This window comes from Littorina saxatilis, linkage group LG9 (assembly GCF_037325665.1).
Source record: "Littorina saxatilis isolate snail1 linkage group LG9, US_GU_Lsax_2.0, whole genome shotgun sequence".
In the NCBI taxonomy this organism is placed as follows: Eukaryota; Metazoa; Mollusca; class Gastropoda; order Littorinimorpha; family Littorinidae; genus Littorina; species Littorina saxatilis.
Window position 1 is genome coordinate 64,881,877 of NC_090253.1, and position 18,380 is coordinate 64,900,256.

The 18,380-nt window shown below is 45.0% G+C and overlaps 1 protein-coding gene across 1 annotated transcript in view; it reads left to right on the forward strand.

Annotated features, from left to right (window-relative positions):
- Positions 1 to 6,508: 6,508 nt before the first annotated feature.
- The window catches only part of LOC138977324 (voltage-gated inwardly rectifying potassium channel KCNH7-like), a 34,125-nt gene continuing 22,253 nt past the window's right edge, over positions 6,509 to 18,380 (forward strand). The window contains exons 1-4 of the mRNA XM_070350224.1: positions 6,509 to 6,580; positions 8,052 to 8,171; positions 15,416 to 15,640; positions 16,370 to 16,618. Coding sequence (XP_070206325.1) covers positions 6,509 to 6,580; positions 8,052 to 8,171; positions 15,416 to 15,640; positions 16,370 to 16,618 — 666 coding nt within the window. The remainder of the gene's footprint in view (positions 6,581 to 8,051; positions 8,172 to 15,415; positions 15,641 to 16,369; positions 16,619 to 18,380) is intronic.

Consider the following 18,380-nt stretch of genomic DNA (forward strand, 5'->3'; position numbering starts at 1 on the left):
TTAGAGAAGATGCCGCTCATCGACGAACCCTTTCGTCGGGTGGCAGTGGACATCATCGGGCCCATCTTGCCTGCGTCTGAGGACGGAAACAGATACATTTTGACCATGGTGGACTACGCTACTCGATACCCAGAGGCGATCCCTCTGAAATCGATTGAAGCCACGCGAGTAGCTGAGGCTCTGGTTACTATGTGGTCCCGGCTGGGAATTCCATCAGAGGTACTCACCGACAGAGGCACGCAGTTCACGGGAGGAGTGATGGCGGAGGCAGCACGACTGCTATCACTGGAGCAGCACTTCACCACTCCTTACCATGCTCAGTGCAACGGACTGGTGGAAAGGTTCAATGGCACCTTGAAGACCATGCTGAGGAAACTAGCTCAGGAGAAACCACGCACGTGGGACAGGTACATCCCAGCATTGCTTTTTGCATACCGCGAGGTTCCTCAGGAGAGCTTGGGTTTTTCCCCATTCGAGCTGTTGTACGGCAGACAGGTACGCGGTCCCATGGCTATCCTGCGTCAGGCTTGGACAGACGAAGAAGCTGACGAGGAGGTGCAGACGACAGCGACCTACATCGTAGAACTCAGGAACAGGATTGAAGAGACCTGCAAATTGGCTCAAGAGAACCTGGGAAGAGCAGCACAGCGTTACGCGCGAGGATTCGACCGCAAGGCACGGCCGCGCAGCTTCAAGATTGGAGAACGGGTGTTGCTACTTCTACCTGTCAAACACAACAAGCTACAACTGCAGTGGCAAGGACCTTTTGAGGTGACAGCGAAAGTGGGCCAAAACGACTACAGGATCGTCATGAACGGGAAAGCACGCCTGTACCACGCCAACCTGCTGCGCGCCTACATAGAGAGGACTGCCTACGGGGAAAAGGACAAAGTGACAGAAGCAGTTGCTGTCGTGATGGACGAGACAACGGAAGAACAGGGAGGAGGACGGGTACCAGTTTGTCCGCTGGAGGCTAGTGAGGATCTCACGGACGTGCACATCTCACCTGATCTTGGGGACGACCAGCAGGCGGACCTGCAAGAGATCCTGAAGGATGCAGCACGGGTCCTTACAGACATACCACTTCAGACGCATCTAGAGGAGTTTACCTTCGACTTGCTGGAGAAACAGCCAGTGAGGACGAAGCAGTATCCCATGCCTCATGCCCAGAAGGAGGTGGTCAGGAAGGAAATCGCCGACATGACGAAGTTGGGCGTCATCGAGCCAGCGAACTCTCCCTACAGTTCACCAATTGTGCTTGTAAAGAAGAAGGATGGACGCGTCAGGTTCTGTGTTGACTACCGGAAGCTGAACAAGATTACGGCGTTTGACGCGGAACCCATGCCTGATGTGGACTACCTCTTCAGTCACTTGGCCAAGGCCAAGTACTTTTCCAAACTGGACCTCACCAAGGGATACTGGCAAATCCCAGTTGCCGAGGAAGACCGCCCAAAGACTGCATTTACCACTCCATTCGGCCAGTTCCAGTGGACAGTCATGCCTTTTGGTCTACAGAATGCAGGTGCCGTCTTCACTCGCATGATGAGGAAACTTTTGGAACCATTGAAGCGCGAGGACATCAGCAGTTTCATCGACGATGTGCTGATCGCGACAGAGACATGGGCTGAACATCTCGACGCCCTGCGCGACGTGTTCGGAAGGTTGAAGGACGGAAATCTGGGAGCTAAACCGTCCAAGTGCTACTTGGGATTCCGGGAATTGTCTTTCCTGGGTCATGTTGTCGGCGAGGGATTGCTCGTTCCAGAGGACGACAAGATCCAGAAGATTCGGGAGGCGGAGCCACCGCGCACGAAGAAAGAAGTCAGGTCTTTCCTGGGCCTAGCCAGCTTCTATAGACGCTTCATCCCGCACTTTGCCGAAATCGCTCTACCACTGACCAACCTTACCAAGAAACTACAACCGACCGTTGTAGTGTGGACTGAGGAATGTAGCTCCGCATTCAACACCCTGAAGAGGCGACTCACCAGTCAGCCTATTCTCCGACTACCAGACCTGAACAAGGACTTCGTGCTGAGGACAGACGCTTCAGGGAAGGGACTTGGGGCAGTGTTGCTTCAGGAGACAGAGGGGTTTTTGCACCCTGTTTGCTTCGCCAGCCGTAAGCTGACCTCGGCCGAGGCAGCGTATGCAACGGTTGAACGCGAGTGTCTCGCCATTGTCTGGGGCATCCAGAAGTTCGAAGCGTACCTGTACGGACGACCTTTCTGTCTGGAGACGGACCATCAACCTCTGCAATATCTTCAGGTTGCAAGGTTGGCAAACGCCAGACTTATGCGCTGGGCGTTGATTCTCCAACCGTACCAATTCACGGTACGCGTCATTCCGGGCGCCAACAATGTTGGAGCTGACTTTCTCTCTCGGGCTGTAGAGGAGAACATGACTGTGAGCGAAACCGAGGTTTCGTCTTGAAGAGGGGAGGTGTGTCACGATCGGGTGACAGAGACCAAGAAAGCGTCACTCAGTGGAGTGCCTGTTCTGGGTCAATGTATGATAGAAAGCGCCTGTGCGTGATATTGGACACAGCAGAGTTTTTGCTGACAGTGCTCCCGAGCACGGATGTTTTGAAACGCACGAGCTTCACAGTGCAGGTTTCTGCTGTCATAGGGCTGACGGTTTTTTTCGCTGACAGCGCGCACGGGATTTTCAGGGATTGAGTTTCTCGTGTCTTTTTCCTGCTTGGGGAGGCAAAACTGTGTATAGCTGGACTGGTTTGGTGACAAGGTCAGTCACGTGTATTTGGCTAGGTGGTCTGTCAGAGACTCAAGGACGACACACTTGACACCCAGCGGCAGAAGGGGAAGGACCTAACACACAGTTACTAGAGTATGATGGTTTTTCACCGAGTATCATATTCGGCACTCTAGGGGAACTTCCACAAGTTATTCCTTTCCTCTGCCACGTATTTTGCTGAGGACAAGTCGTCACATTTCCTTCGTCGGCGATGGCTTTCGCATAAGGATTCGACAAGGGGTTCTGGACGTTTTGGGTCACTGTTGACGAACAGAGACTGTTCCAGGGAGGAGGCGGACTTTGCTTCCATTGAGAGTTACAATCATAGGCTTTTGAGGTAATAAATCATTATTTAACGCTGTTGATGAGTCTGTGTTGTGGAATGAAATACTCTCTGTTGTTCTTTCCAGGTTAGCGCATAATTTACTCTCTGTGACGCTAAAATACTAATCTGTATATGGTTTTTGCAGATAGGGAGAGAAGGACGGAAAATGGCTGTTTTGTTGTTGTAAAAAGTCAGTTTTGTGCAGGCCACGTGCTCGATGAGATATTTAAAGATGACATGTTTTAAGGTGGTGGGTGAGGGGTAGCTGACATGTTTAGTGCACCGATGCTTTCTGTTTGCAGCCTTCCTTCGTTCGTTCGTTTCGTTCGTTCGTTACGTTCCCGTAACATCGGCACGGCTGACTCTGGCGGGAACTGTTGAGGCTACGCTAACCAGGAGACCGGCTAACCAGGAGACCGGCTAACCAGCGGACCGGCTAACCAGCGAACCGGCTAACCAGCGGACCGGCTAACCAGCGAACCGACTAACCAGCATACCGGCTAAGCAGCAGCAGCAGAGATAAAGCTAAGTGCACCATGTCGTACGCACCCCGTTGACCACCGTTGTCTTTTCGTATCTATGATTTCATTGGAGTAGTGACAACGTGGGGTGTGCGACACCTGCACGAACTAGAGCTTTTCGAACAGAACATTCTCATTTCGACTGTATTTACACGGGTTCAGCGTGTTACTATAATTTTCTACATAGTACTGGCATTTTGTCAGTGAACACTGGTTTTTTACGTGTTGAGAACGTAAAAGGAACATATTTTGAGTGAAGGCTCGAGGGAGGTGGAGAGTTTATACATAAACAGGCGTCTGAAACTTATACTTTTGTTGACTCTATTTAATTGTATGCCTGCGAGAGTGGATCGTGGTGTGGTTAGTTAATTAGTAGTAATTAACCGGTTCATAATCACCTTGAGTGATATATTGAAACGTGAACCACTCTAATCGTCATCAGACAAGTGGTGACAACTGACAATGCCAGAGTTGTCACGATTATAAACACCACTCTAATCGTCATCAGACAAGTGGTGACAACTAACAATGCCAGAGTTGTCACGACTATAAACACCACTTTAATCGTCATCAGACAAATGGTGACAACTGACAATGCCAGAGTTGTCACGACTATAAACACCACTTTAATCGTCATCAGACAAATGGTGACAACTGACAACTGAATGCCAGTGTGGCCAGGAGTATAGGCAGACTGAATTACCTGCGTCGTGACTGGCTCAGCATGTACCGGGACCAACGTGAAGTATATACCGGAACCAACGTGAAGTGTATACCGAGACCAACGTGAAGTGTATACCGGGACAAACGTGAAGTATATACCGGGACCAACGTGAAGTAGACATGTGTTCCGGCGAGGCCTGAGAAAAGGTAAGACGATTTCCATGAATGCTTCATGTTTTTGCTGATTGCAATCTCCTGTCTCGACCTCTTTTGTGTGCAGTAGTGTTCTCAGTGTCACGTGATGAAGTCCACTCCTTTTTTTTATGCTAGAATATTCAGTGTCATAGCAGGGGTCGTCTCCATTAATTCACAAAGCAGTACCTGTCACAGGGGTCGTCTCCAATAGTTCACAAAGCAGTAACTGTCACAGGGATTGACAGACATACAGTGTCATAGCAGGGGTCGTCTCCAATAGTTCACAAAGCAGTAACTGTCACAGGGACTAAGAGAAATACAGTGTCATAGCACGGGTCGTCTCCAATAGTTCACAAAGCAGTAACTGTCACAGGGACTAGGAGACATACAGTGTCATAGCAGGAGTCGTTTCCAATAGTTCACAAAGCAGTAACTGTCACAGGAATTGACAGACATACAGTGTCATAGCAGGGGTCGTCTCCATGCATTAGTTCATAAAGCAGTAACTGTCACAGGGATAGACAGACATACAGTGTCATAGCAGTGGTCGTCTCCAATAGTTCACAAAGCAGTAACTGTCACAGGGACTAAGAGACATACAGTGTCATAGCAGGGGTCGTCTTCAATAGTTCACAAAACAGTAACTGTCACAGGGACAAAGAGACATACAGTGTCATAGCAGGGGTCGTATCCAATAGTTCACAAAGCAGTAACTGTCACAAGGATTGACAGACATACAGAGTCATAGCAGGGGTCGTCTCCAATAGTTCACAAAGCAGTAACTGTCACAGGGACTAAGAGACATACAGTGTCATAGTAGGAGTCGTCTCCAATAGTTCACAAAGCAGTAACTGTCACAGGGACTAAGAGACATACAGTGTCATAGCAGGAGTCGTCTCCAATAGTTTACAAAGCAGTAACTGTCACAGGGACTAAGAGACATACAAAGTCATAACAGGAGTCGTCTCCAATAGTTCACAAAGCAGTAACTGTCACAGGGACTAAGAGACATACAGTGGCATAGCAGGAGTCGTCCGTCCAATAGTTCACAAAGCAGTAACTGTCACAGGGATTGACAGACATACAGTGTCATAGCAGGGCCGTCGTCTCCATTAGTTCACAAAGCAGTAACTGTCACAGGGACTGACACACATACAGTGTCATAGCAGGGGTCGTCTCCAATAGTTCACAAAGCAGTAACTGTCACAGGGACTAAGAGACATACAGTGGCATAGCAGGAGTCGTCCGTCCAATAGTTCACAAAGCAGTAACTGTCACAGGGATTGACAGACATACAGTGTCATAGCAGGGCCGTCGTCTCCATTAGTTCACAAAGCAGTAACTGTCACAGGGACTGACACACATACAGTGTCATAGCAGGGGTCGTCTCCAATAGTTCACAAAGTAGTAACTGTCACAGGGATAGACTAAGACATACAGTGTCATAGCAGGGGTCGTCTCCAATAGTTTACAACTGAGCAGTAATCTTCACAGGGACTGAGAGACACACACACACACATGCACACTCACGCACATACATACACACCGTGGCACACACATGCACGCACACACACACACATGCACACACAAACCCACACACAACCTCCCCCCCACATTCACACACAGACACAGACAAGCACATGCACACATAAACACACACGGCGCACACACGCACACACACACACACACACACACACACGCACACACTGAGACACATACACAAAACACACACACAAACACACACACATACATACACACACACACACCCACCCCCACACACACACACCGGCACACACACACACACACCGCATTATTACCCCCAATCTCTTATCTATCATGTGAGGCGGCGAGATGACAGGGCCGATAACTCGGCAACAAAGGTACTAGAATGACAGTAATCTTCCCTGATTGGTCCTCATCTTCTTGTCGCCGCCACCTTGTTTCCAATCTGCTGTGTATTATGGGACGGGTGCGAGGAGCGAGACGGATACCAAGCCACGTGGCAAGACGCCATCTTGTGGGCACTCTGCCGGGCATTGTGGGAAGGGGCGCGATGGGGGAGGGGGTGTTTGAGCGGCACGCCAAACGTGCCGCATCCCAACCTGCTGCATCCCAGCCTGCCGCAGTCTGTGTGTGTGTGATGATTCAAAAACGTTATGCCTGTGCCAAGAATAAGTTGTTTCATATTGTTATTATCACACAGACACACAACTGTTCTATTATCGAAAGACACAGACACAGACACAACTGTGTTATTATCACACAGAGACACACCTGTGTTATTATAACACTGACAGAGACACAACTGTTCTATTATCGAAAGACACAGACACAACTGTGTTATTATCACACAGAGACACAACTGTTCTATTATCGAAAGACAAAAACACAACTGTGTTATTATCAAACAACTTATTCTTGGCACAGGCATAAGACAGTTGTGTCTGTGTCTTTCAATAATAGAGCAGTTGTGTTTATGTGTAGTAATAACACAGTTGTGTCTATGATACAGTTATCTCTGTGTGTGTTATTAATACCACAGTTGTGTCTGCTTGTGATAATAACACAGTTGTGTCTATGTGTGTGTTGATAATAACACAGGTGTATCTATGTGTGATAATAACACAGGTGTGTCTCTGTGTGATAATAACACAGTTGTGTCTGTGTCTTTTGATAAAAGAACAGTTGTGTTTATGTGTAGTAATAACACAGCTGTGTCTATGAAACAGCTGTCTCTGTGTGTGTTGAGGTTAAGGCAGTTGCGTCCTCGTGTGTGTTGATAATAACACAGTTGTGTCATTGTGTGATTATAACACAGTTGTGTCTGTTTTTGATAATAACACAGTTGTTTCTCTGTGTGATAATGACCCAGTTTTGTCTGTTTGTGATATTAACACAGTTGTGTCTGTGTGTTGATGATGTGTCTCTGTGTGACAATAACACAGTTGTGTCTGTGTGTTGATGATAACACAATTGTGTCTGTGTGTTAATAATAACACAGTTAAGTCTGTTTGTGATAATAACACAGTTGTGTCTTTGTGTGATAATAACACAGTTGTGTCTCTGTGTGATAATAACACACTTGTGTCTCTGTGTGATGATAACACATTTGTGTCACTGTGTGATAATAACACATCTATGTCTCTGTGTGATAATAACACAGTTGTGTCTCTGTGTGATAATAATACAGATGTGCATCTGTGTGATAATAACACACTTGTGTCTCTGTGTGATTATAACACAGTTTTGTCTTTGTGTGATTATAACATAGTTGTGTCTAATTGTGATAATAACACAGTTGTGTCTATTTGTGATAATAACACAGGTGTGTCTCCGTTTGATAATAACACAGTTGTGTCTTTGTGTGATTATATCACAGTTGTGTCTTTGTGTGATTATAACACAGTTGTGTCTATGTGTGATTATAACACAATTGTGTCTATTTGTGATAATAACACAGTTGTGTCTTTGTGTGATTATAACACAGTTGTGTCTTTGGTTAATTATAACACAGTTGTGTCTATTTGTGATAATAACACAGTTGTGTCTACGTGTTAGGGCTGATGTAAGGTGTTTTGTGTCTCTGTGTGTTCCAGGCAAAGAGCAAGCTCATCATGCTGAAGTTCCTCAAGGAGGTCAGGGGACGAAACTCTACCCGACCCGTGCAGGAGGAGTCTAAAAAGCTGAATGGAGAGCAAGAAAAAGATGTAAGTGACGTCACGTAATGTGTAACTGACGTCAAGTCACGTGTAAGTCTTTAATTATGTCTGTGTGATGTAATGTTTGAGTCGGTGCGGGTATTTAAGTACAGTCTGTGTTATGTAATGTTTGTGTCGGTGTGGGTACTTAAGTACAGTCTATGTTATATAATGTTTGTGTTGGTGTGGGTACTTTAGTACAGTCTGTGTTATGTAATGTTTGTGTCAGTGCGGGTATTTAAGTACAGTCTGTGTGATGTCATGTTTGTGTCGGTGAGGTATTTAAGTACTGTCTGTGTTATATAATGTTTGTGTTGGTGCGGGTATTTAAGTACAGTCTGTGTTATGTAATGTTTGTGTCAGTGCGGGTATTTAAGTACAGTCTGTGTTATGTAATGTTTGTGTCGGTGCGGGTATTTAAGTACAGTCGGTGTTATGTAATGTTTGTGTCGGTGCGGGTATTTAAGTACAGTCTGTGTTATGTAATGTTTGTGTCGGTGCGGGTATTTAAGTACTGTCTGTGTGATGTAATGTTTGTGTCGGTGGGGGTATTTAAGTACAGTCTGTGTTATGTAATGTTTGTGTCAGTGCGGGTATTTAAGTACAGTCTGTGTTATGTAATGTTTGTGTTGATGCGGGTATTTAAGTACAGTCTGTGTTATGTAATGTTTGTGTCGGTGTGGGTATTTAAGTACAGTCTGTGTGATGTAATGTTTGTCTCGGTGTGGGTACTTAAGTACAGTCTGTGTGATGTAATGTTTGTCTCGGTGTGGGTACTTAAGTACAGTCTGTGTGATATAATGTTTGTCTCGGTGTGGGTACTTAAGTACAGTCTGTGTGATGTAATGTTTGTCTCGGTGTGGGTACTTAAGTACAGTCTGTGTGATGTAATGTTTGTCTTGGTGTGGGTACTTAAGTACAGTCTGTGTGATGTGATGTTTGTCTCGGTGTGTTTGTCTCGTGGGGGGGGGGGGGGGGTGATGTAATGTAATGTTTGTGTTAGTGTGGGTACTTAAGTACAGTCTGTGTGATGTAATGTTTGTGTTAGTGTGGGTACTTAAGTACAGTCTGCGTGATGTAATGTGTGTTCCTCCCAAGCGCATGCAGTGTGAACCAGGCCTTTACGTGCTATTATAGACCATTTCTCCATTTGGTAACATACCAAACTTAATCGCCCTGACTGCTTGGTGTAGGATGGGAAAATGGAATATTTTGATGCATTGATTACAAAACAAAGGCACCAGCGTCTGTAACAAAGTGAATTCCTCTTTTAAAAAAAGAAAAGAATGAAAACCCATGTCCACTGTCAACAAAGAGCCCCCATGCCTTTCATTGTTGGTATGTTTGTTTGTTTGTTTGTTTGTTTGTTTAACGCCCAGCCGACCACGAAGGGCCATATCAGGGCGGTGCTGCTTTGACATATAACGTGCGCCACACACAAGACAGAAGTCGCAGCACAGGCTTCATGTCTCACCCAGTCACATTATTCTGACACCGGACCAACCAGTCCTAGCACTAACCCCATAATGCCAGACGCCAGGCGGAGCAGCCACTAGATTGCCAATTTTTAAGTCTTAGGTATGACCCGGCCGGGGTTCGAACCCACGACCTCCCGATCACGGGGCGGACGCCTCACCACTAGGCCAACCGTGCCGGTTTGTTGGTATGTGACCAAGTGGAGAGCTGGTCTTATCCCAGTAAAAAGCATGACCAGATCGGAGATTATGAAGCAAACGGAGGCCTTAACCTCCGTCTCACAGTCTCGAATATCCCTGCGATTATGAAAATATTGTATTCGGCAAAAAATAGAAACATGTTCAGGAATAACATTGAACATTTGAAGCCTTACGAATCCTTGGGAGTGTCCGACAAACGGTTGCGATCATAGCGAATGCATACGAATCCATGTAAGAATTTCTTGCGAATTCATTACGAATGGTTGCGAGTGCTTTGCGAATTTCTGCCGATTATTGCGAATGCGTACGAATCCATATACGAATTTTTGTACGAATTTATTATTTGTAAGATATTCTTAATGTTTGTAAAGCATTCTTAAGCTATCACAGTCACTCGCAAGCGTTCGTAAAGCTTTCGCATCATTCTTACGGATTGGCAAGAAATGGTCGAAACATTTTTTTTTTAAATCGCAAGCCATGTGCATTGTTCGTAAGGAATTCGCAACCATTAGCAACAGGACTAACGAATGGTTGCAAATGCCTTGCAAACGCTACGAATACATTGCGATGATTACGAAAGGCTTGCGAACACTAACGAGTATGTTGCACACAAGTGAGAAATATTCCTTCCTTGCGAATTTTCGGGGCATGTTGCTAATGTTCGCAACAACAGACTAATGGTGGCGAGTGCTTAAGAACATATTGCGACCATATCCCGATCATTGCGAGTTATGTGCGAAGTCTACTCGCAATGGTAATTCGGCACTGTTTTGAGAGCAGCATAAGGTAATGCGGAGTAATGTAAGATAGAGATACACACATTGCCGTGATGTCTGTTCCCCTCTCTGTACAGTAGGAGGCGTTCAATGCTGCTGTCACACAGTGCCGACTTGCCCTTGCGCATAACTTGCCAATAAATCGTAATGATCGGGACTTGGTCGCAAGGTATTCGTAAGTGTTCTTTACCATTCGCCATCGTCTATTGTTAGAACAGTAGCAACATGCTCCTAAAATGTGCAAGGAATTGGTCACAATGCCCCCTGGAAGCCAGTGGAGATAATAGAGATGTAATTGGTCACAATGCCCCCTGGAAGCCAGTGGAGATAATAGAGATGTAATTGGTCACAATGCCCCCTGGAAGCCAGTGAAGATAATAGAGATGTAATTGGTCACAATGCCCCCTGGAAGCCAGTGGAGATAATAGAGATGTAATTGGTCACAATGCCCCCTGGAACCAGGGGAGATAATAGAGATGTAATTGGTCACAATGCCCTCTGGAAGCCAGTGGAGATAATAGAGATGTAATTGGTCACAATGCCCCCTGGAAGCCAGTGGAGATAATAGAGATGTAATGGGTCACAATGCCCCCTGGAAGCCAGTGTAGATAATAGAGATGTAATGGGTCACAATGCCCTCTGGAAGCCAGTGGAGATAATAGAGATGTAATTGGTCACAATGCCCCCTGGAAGCCAGTGAAGATAATAGAGATGTGATTGGTCACAATGCCCCCTGGAAGCCAGTGGAGATAATAGAGATGTAATTGGTCACAACGCCCCCTGGAAGCCAGTGGAGATAATAAAGATGTCATTGGTCACAATGCCCCCTGGAAGCCAGTGGAGATAATAGAGATGTAATTGGTCACAATGCCCTCTGGAAGCCAGTGGAGATAATAGAGATGTAATTGGTCACAATGCCCTCTGGAAGCCAGTGGAGATAATAGAGATGTAATTGGTCACAATGCCCCCTGGAAGCCAGTGGAGATAATAGAGATGTAATTGGTCACAATGCCCTCTGGAAGCCAGTGGAGATAAGAGATATTTAATTGGACGCAATGCCCTCTAAAAGCCAGTTGAGACGAGAAGTATTAAAAAACACAAACCCCTCTGAAAGCCACGTAAGGCGAGGGAGATTAAGTTAAACACAATGCCTTCTGAAAGCCAGTTTTGATACGAGAGATTAACAACATTCGCATCAGAACTAGTTTGCCTTTTTTTCATATTTTCTTGTTGTTTACTTGGAATATTGCGTCAGTTACATTTGAGCATATTGTGTTCAGTTCCAAAGAAAAGGGCAATCGATTCGCCTCAGAAACGGTAGAAAAAGAAATCAACACAAGCCTTGCGCTAGTGTGTCACTTGGGTCGGTATGCCATACTGTCGATGCGTCCTTTCTAAAGTCAAATCTTCGGCGATAAAGGATAAAAGCGTCATGTGTATTTTCTCAGGAGGAAATAACAAAGCGTTTGGAGAATGACGTTTGCCTCAGTGACTTTATCATTACGAGCAATGGAACATTACTTCTGGTGGCTCTGCCAGGCTGTAGTTTGACCCGACCTCATTTACATAAAATACTCACGTGTGAGGAGATAGGTAATGTGTTTCATGTGTGATCTCTCTTGCGTATGAAGTATGAATTGCGGTATTAGCTCCACGTTCCAGTTTGGTTTCACAGATGTATTATGTGAGCAAGGGAGAGCATCGTGGTAGTTTTACTTTACCCTTTTGGTTACGTCTTTTGGCCTTTATCTGTCACAACATTTCCATACAGTGGATATTATGTGAGTTGTGCAAACTTTCCATTCAGTGGATATTATGTGAGTTGTGCAAACTTTCCATACAGTGGATATTATGTGAGTTGTGCAAACTTTCCATACAGTGGATATTATGTGAGTTGTGCAAACTTTCCATACAGTGGATATTATGTGAGTTGTGCAAACTTTCCATACAGTGGATATTATGTGAGTTGTGCAAACTTTCCAAAATAACCGAACTTTTTCCTGCACAAAAAAATGTAATGCAATTAGAAAGAGAGAACACAGGAAAGAGCAGACTAAACAGCAAATAAGCAGACTACACAGCAAACAAGCAGACTACACAGCAAACAAGCAGACTAAACAGCAAACAAGCAGACTAAACAGCAAACAAGCAGACTAAACAGCAAACAAGCAGACTAAACAGCAAACAAGCAGACTAAATAGCAAACAAGCAGACTACACAGCAAACAAGCAGACTAAACAGCAAACAAGCAGACTAAACAGCAAACAAGCAGACTAAATAGCAAATACGCAGACTAAACAGCAAACAAGCAGACTACACAGCAAATAAGCAGACTAAACAGCAAACAAGCAGACTACACAGCAAACAAGCAGACTAAACAGCAAACAAGCAGACTAAACAGCAAATAAGCAGACTAAACAGCAAACAAGCAGACTAAACAGCAAATAAGCAGACTAAACAGCAAACAAGCAGACTACACAGCAAATAAGCAGACTAAACAGCAAACAAGCAGACTAAACAGCAAATAAGCAGACTAAACAGCAAACAAGCAGACTAAACAGCAAACAAGCAGACTACACAGCAAATAAGCAGACTAAACAGCAAACAAGCAGACTAAACAGCAAATAAGCAGACTAAACAGCAAACAAGCAGACTAAACAGCAAACAAGCAGACTAAACAGCAAACAAGCAGACTAAACAGCAAACAAGCAGACTACACAGCAAATAAGCAGACTAAACAGCAAACAAGCAGACTAAACAGCAAATAAGCAGACTAAACAGCAAACAAGCAGACTAAACAGCAAACAAGCAGACTAAACAGCAAACAAGCAGACTAAACAGCAAACAAGCAGACTAAACAGCAAACAAGCAGACTAAACAGCAAATAAGCAGACTAAACAGCAAATAAGCAGACTAAACAGCAAATAAGCAGACTAAACAGCAAATAAGCAGACTAAACAGCAAACAAGCAGACTAAACAGCAAACAAGCAGACTAAACAGCAAACAAGCAGACTACACAGCAAACAAGCAGACTAAACAGCAAATAAGCAGACTACACAGCAAACAAGCACACTAAGCACACTAAACAGCAAACAAGCACACTAAGCACACTAAACAGCAGACAAGCAGACTAATGTCAAAATAAACACTTTGAAAAGCAAAAAGCAACACACAGAGTGGAGAGAAATAAGGACAGAAGAAAAACGGGATAGCGGCACGTCTCTGTAATATCGTGTCGCGGTTGGAGGCTCACTCAGGGGAAAACCTTTCCGTTATTAGAACTTTTCCGTTGTGTGCAATATTCCACCACTTGTGAATGGCAGTAATTAGAAAGGCAAGAAGAAAAGTGGCGGACAATGAGGCTGTGTATTAAGAAGCTGTCAATCACTATGGCATGCCAGTAATACGGTCCAGCCAATACCGAGCGTGCATGCTCTTTGTCTTTGTCTCTCAGATACTCTCCTTAGCCTTCGCAAATGAAAAACCAGAGAATCCTGGTTAGAAAAAAAGGAGAAGGAGAAAGAAATTGACTTCTTGAAAAAGGAGACAGAGCTCTTAAAAATAGACCTACGCTCTTTTCTTCATCACCGTTGTACCCTCTCCCCCCCCCTCCCCTCCCCCACCTGGACAGATAATTGTAAGAAAAGGCATCGCCTTAAACTTAAAACTGTACCCCATGCATACATGTTAAGATCAAACTTAAAATTGTACCACATGCTTCCATGTTTAAATCAAACTTAAAACTGTACCCCATGCTTACATTATTAAATCAAACTTAAAATTGTACCCCATGCTTACATTATTAAATCAAACTTAAAATTGTACCCCATGCTTACATTATTAAATCAAACTTAAAATTGTACCCCGTGCTTACATGTTTAAATTTAACTTAAAACTGTGTCCCGTGGTTATGCGCTGAATTACATTGTCTAGACAGTGTATTCCGTGGTTATTTATTGAAATACAACATAAGTAAAACTTAATACTGGGTTCCGTGATTAAATGGTTAAGTAAAACTTAATAAGTGTTAAACTGATCCTAGTTTATATGGTTACAGAGCTTGTCTCAGAATGTCGGAGATGATGACGACACAGCGGAGCCAGTGGACCCCTACGTCATCATGACGTCATATTAATCAATGAGTCTATGGTTACAGAGCGGGTCAAATAGCGATGATGACGACACAGTGAAGCCAGTGGACCCCTACGTCATCATGACGTCATAGTTATCAATGAGTCTATGGTTACAGAGCGGGTCTAAGAGTGATGATGACGACACAGGGGAAGCAGTTGACCCCTACGTCATCCTGACGTCATATTAATCACTGTTTCTATGGTTACAGAGCGGGTCTAAGAGTGATGGTGACGACACAGTGAAAGCGGTGGACCCCTACGTCATCATGACGTCATAGACATTACTGTTTATATGCTTACAGGGCGGGTCTAATAGCGATGATGACGACACAGTGGAAGCAGTGGGCACCTAAGTCATCATAACGTCATATTAATCACTGTTTCTATAGTTACAGAGCGGGTCTAAGAGTGAACATGACGACACAGTGGACCTCTGCGACATATTGATGTCATCATGGCGTCATATTAATCACTGTTTGTATGGTTGTAGAACGGGTCTAATAGAGATGATGACGACACAGTGGAAGCGCTAGACCCCTACGTCATCATGGCGTCATATTAATCACTGTTTGTATGGTTATAGAACGGATCTAATAGAGATGATGACGACACAGTGGAAGAGGCAGACCCCTACGTCATCATGACGTCATATTAATCACTGTTTCTATGGTTACAGAGCGGGTCTAAGAGTGATGATGACAACACAGTAGAAGCAGTGGACCCCTACGCCAGTATCAAGGAGCAGAGAGACAAGACAAAGTGGATCATCCTGCACTACTCGCCCTTCAAGGCGGTGTGGGACTGGGTCATACTGCTCCTCGTGCTGTACACGGCGGTCTTCACGCCCTACAGTGCCGCCTTCCTTCTTAACGAGGAGGAGATCCGTATGGAACTCAACAAGGTGTGTGTGTGTGTGTGTGTGTGTGTGTGTGTGTGTGTGTGTGTGTGTGTGTGTGTGTGTGCGTATGCGTGTGTGTGTGTGTGTGTATGTGTGTGTCTCAGAGTGTATGTCTGTCAGTCTGTCTGTCTGTCTGTCTGTCTGTCTGTCTGTCTGTCTTCAGCTAGATAGACATACATTGTCTACAGACGAGTGATCTGGTCATGTTTGGTGAGACTGTGGCACAGCACACGGACAGCCTTTCTCTCTATGCCCCTCGCCCTGTTGAGGGGCGGGGAAGGCAAAGGCAGCGAGGGAGAGGAGTGGGCACCGCCCTCATAACCCTCACCTCAGATAAGTGGAGACTTCTACCATTTCACTTTACCACGATCAAACATGATTATGAGATGACCACCGGCACGGTTGGCCTAGTGGTAAGGCGTCCGCCCCGTGATCGGGAGGTCGTGGGTTCGAACCCCGGCCGGGTCATACCTAAGACTTTAAAATTGGCAACCTAGTGGCTGCTCCGCCTGGCGTCTGGCATTATGGGGTTAGTGCTAGGACTGGTTGGTCCGGTGTCAGAATAATGTGACTGGGTGAGACATGAAGCCTGTGCTGCGACTTCTGTCTTGTGTGTGGCGCACGTTAAATGTCGAAGCAGCACCGCCCTGATATGGCCCTTCGTGGTCGGCTGGGCGTTAAGCAAACAAACAAACAAATGAGATGACCTTGGCCTTTGCCTTGCACGTGCAGGACGCCAGCACGCGCATGCAGAACGCGGACGGAGGTCGCGCTGACCCGCTGGTGCTGGTGGACCTGATCGTGGACCTCATGTTCATCGCCGACATCCTCATCAACTTCCGCACCACCTACGTGGAGAACGGCGAGGTGGTGACGGACAAGCAGAAGATCGCCGTCAACTACGTCAAGGGCTGGTTCGTCATCGACACCATCGCCGCCGTGCCCTTTGACCTGCTGCTCTTCGGATCGGGTACCGCTGAGGTGAGTTGTCATTAGTAACACAGGAACACGTCAAGGTCGGGTACCGCTGAGGTGAGTTATCATTAGTAACACAGGAACACGTCAAGGTCGGGTACCGCTGAGGTGAGTTGTCATCAGTAACACAGGAACACGTCACTTAGGTGAGTTGTCATTAGTTACACAGGAAGACGTCACTTAGGGGAGTTGTCATTAGTTACACAGGAAGACGTCACTTAGATGAGTTGTCATTAGTAACACAGGAACACGTCACTTAGGTGAGTTGTCATTAGTAACACAAGAAGACGTCATTAGTTACACAGGAAGACGTCACTTAGGTGAGTTGTCATTAGTTACACAAGAAGACGTCACTTAGGTGAGTTGTCATTAGTAACACAGGAAGACGTCACTTAGGTGAGTTGTCATCAGTAACACAGGAAGACGTCACTTGGATGAGTTGTCATTAGTAACCCAGTTATCACTGTTTTCACTAAATGGTCGTGTCACCCGTCAGAACACAAAGAACAAAATCTCAAACCTTGCTTTAATTTATCATCAATGCACATGTGGAACATGTTAAGCTTTGCTTTGTTTGAATCACAGGACTTATATCAGTGTGACGCGGCCATCCTTACAGCTTTTGGGTGAAAGGCGGTGAAAGCATTCGTGTGACTGAATGAAAGGCGGTGAAAGCTGTCATGTGACTGGATGAAAGGCGGTGAAAGCTATCATATGACTGGGTGAAAGACGGTGAAAGCGGTCATGTGACTGGATGAAAGGCGGTGAAAGCGGTCATGTGACTGGGTCCACAACGGATGGCAGCCATGTTTACCCGTCCCACACAGCCCACGCCATATGAAAACGAGTGTCTACCAGACGGAACATTCAAAAACATAACAATAAAAACAAGTCGCGTAAGGTGAAATAACAACATTTAGTCAAGCTGTCGAACTCACAGAATGAAACAGAACGCACTGCATTTTTTCACCAAGACCGCATACTCGTAGTTTCGTCAGTCCACCGCTCGTGGCAAAGGCAGTGAAATCGACAAGCCAGAATAGTGCGGTAATTGTCGCGCTGAGCAGGATAACACGCTTTTCTGTATCTCTATTCTTTTTAGCGTACTGAGTTTGTTTTTAATCCAAACATATCATATCTACATGTTTTTGGAATCAGGGACCGACAAGGAATAAGATGAAATTGTTTCTAAATCAATTTCGGACAATTCATTTTTTTATAACACGATCCCAATTTACGTTCATCGTATTCTTCATCATTTTCTGATTCCAAAAACATATAAATATGTTATATTTGGAATAAAAACAAGCTCTGAAAATTAAAAATATATAAATTATGATTACAATTTTTTTCTCCGAAATCGATTTAAAAACAATTTTATCTTATTCCTTGTCGGTTCTTGATTCCAAAAACATATAGATATGATATGTTTGGATTAAAAGCACGATCAGGAAGTTAAAACGAACGAACGGTGGGTTATAGAAACACGAAAATACCCAGCATGCTTTCTCCGAAAACGGCATATGGCTGCCTAAATGGCGGGGAAAAAAACGGTCATACACGTAAAAATTCCACTCGTGCAAAAAACACGAGTGTACGTGGGAGTTTCAGCCCACGAACGCAGAAGAAGAAGAAGACCTTTACAAATCTGAGAAGTTCTGAACTTTAACACATGGGTTACATGTGTTGCAAAGTATTTGAAACGACGGTATTACTGTATATATATACTGTGGTGCCTGTGTTGAAAGGCGAATACCATTTGGACCAG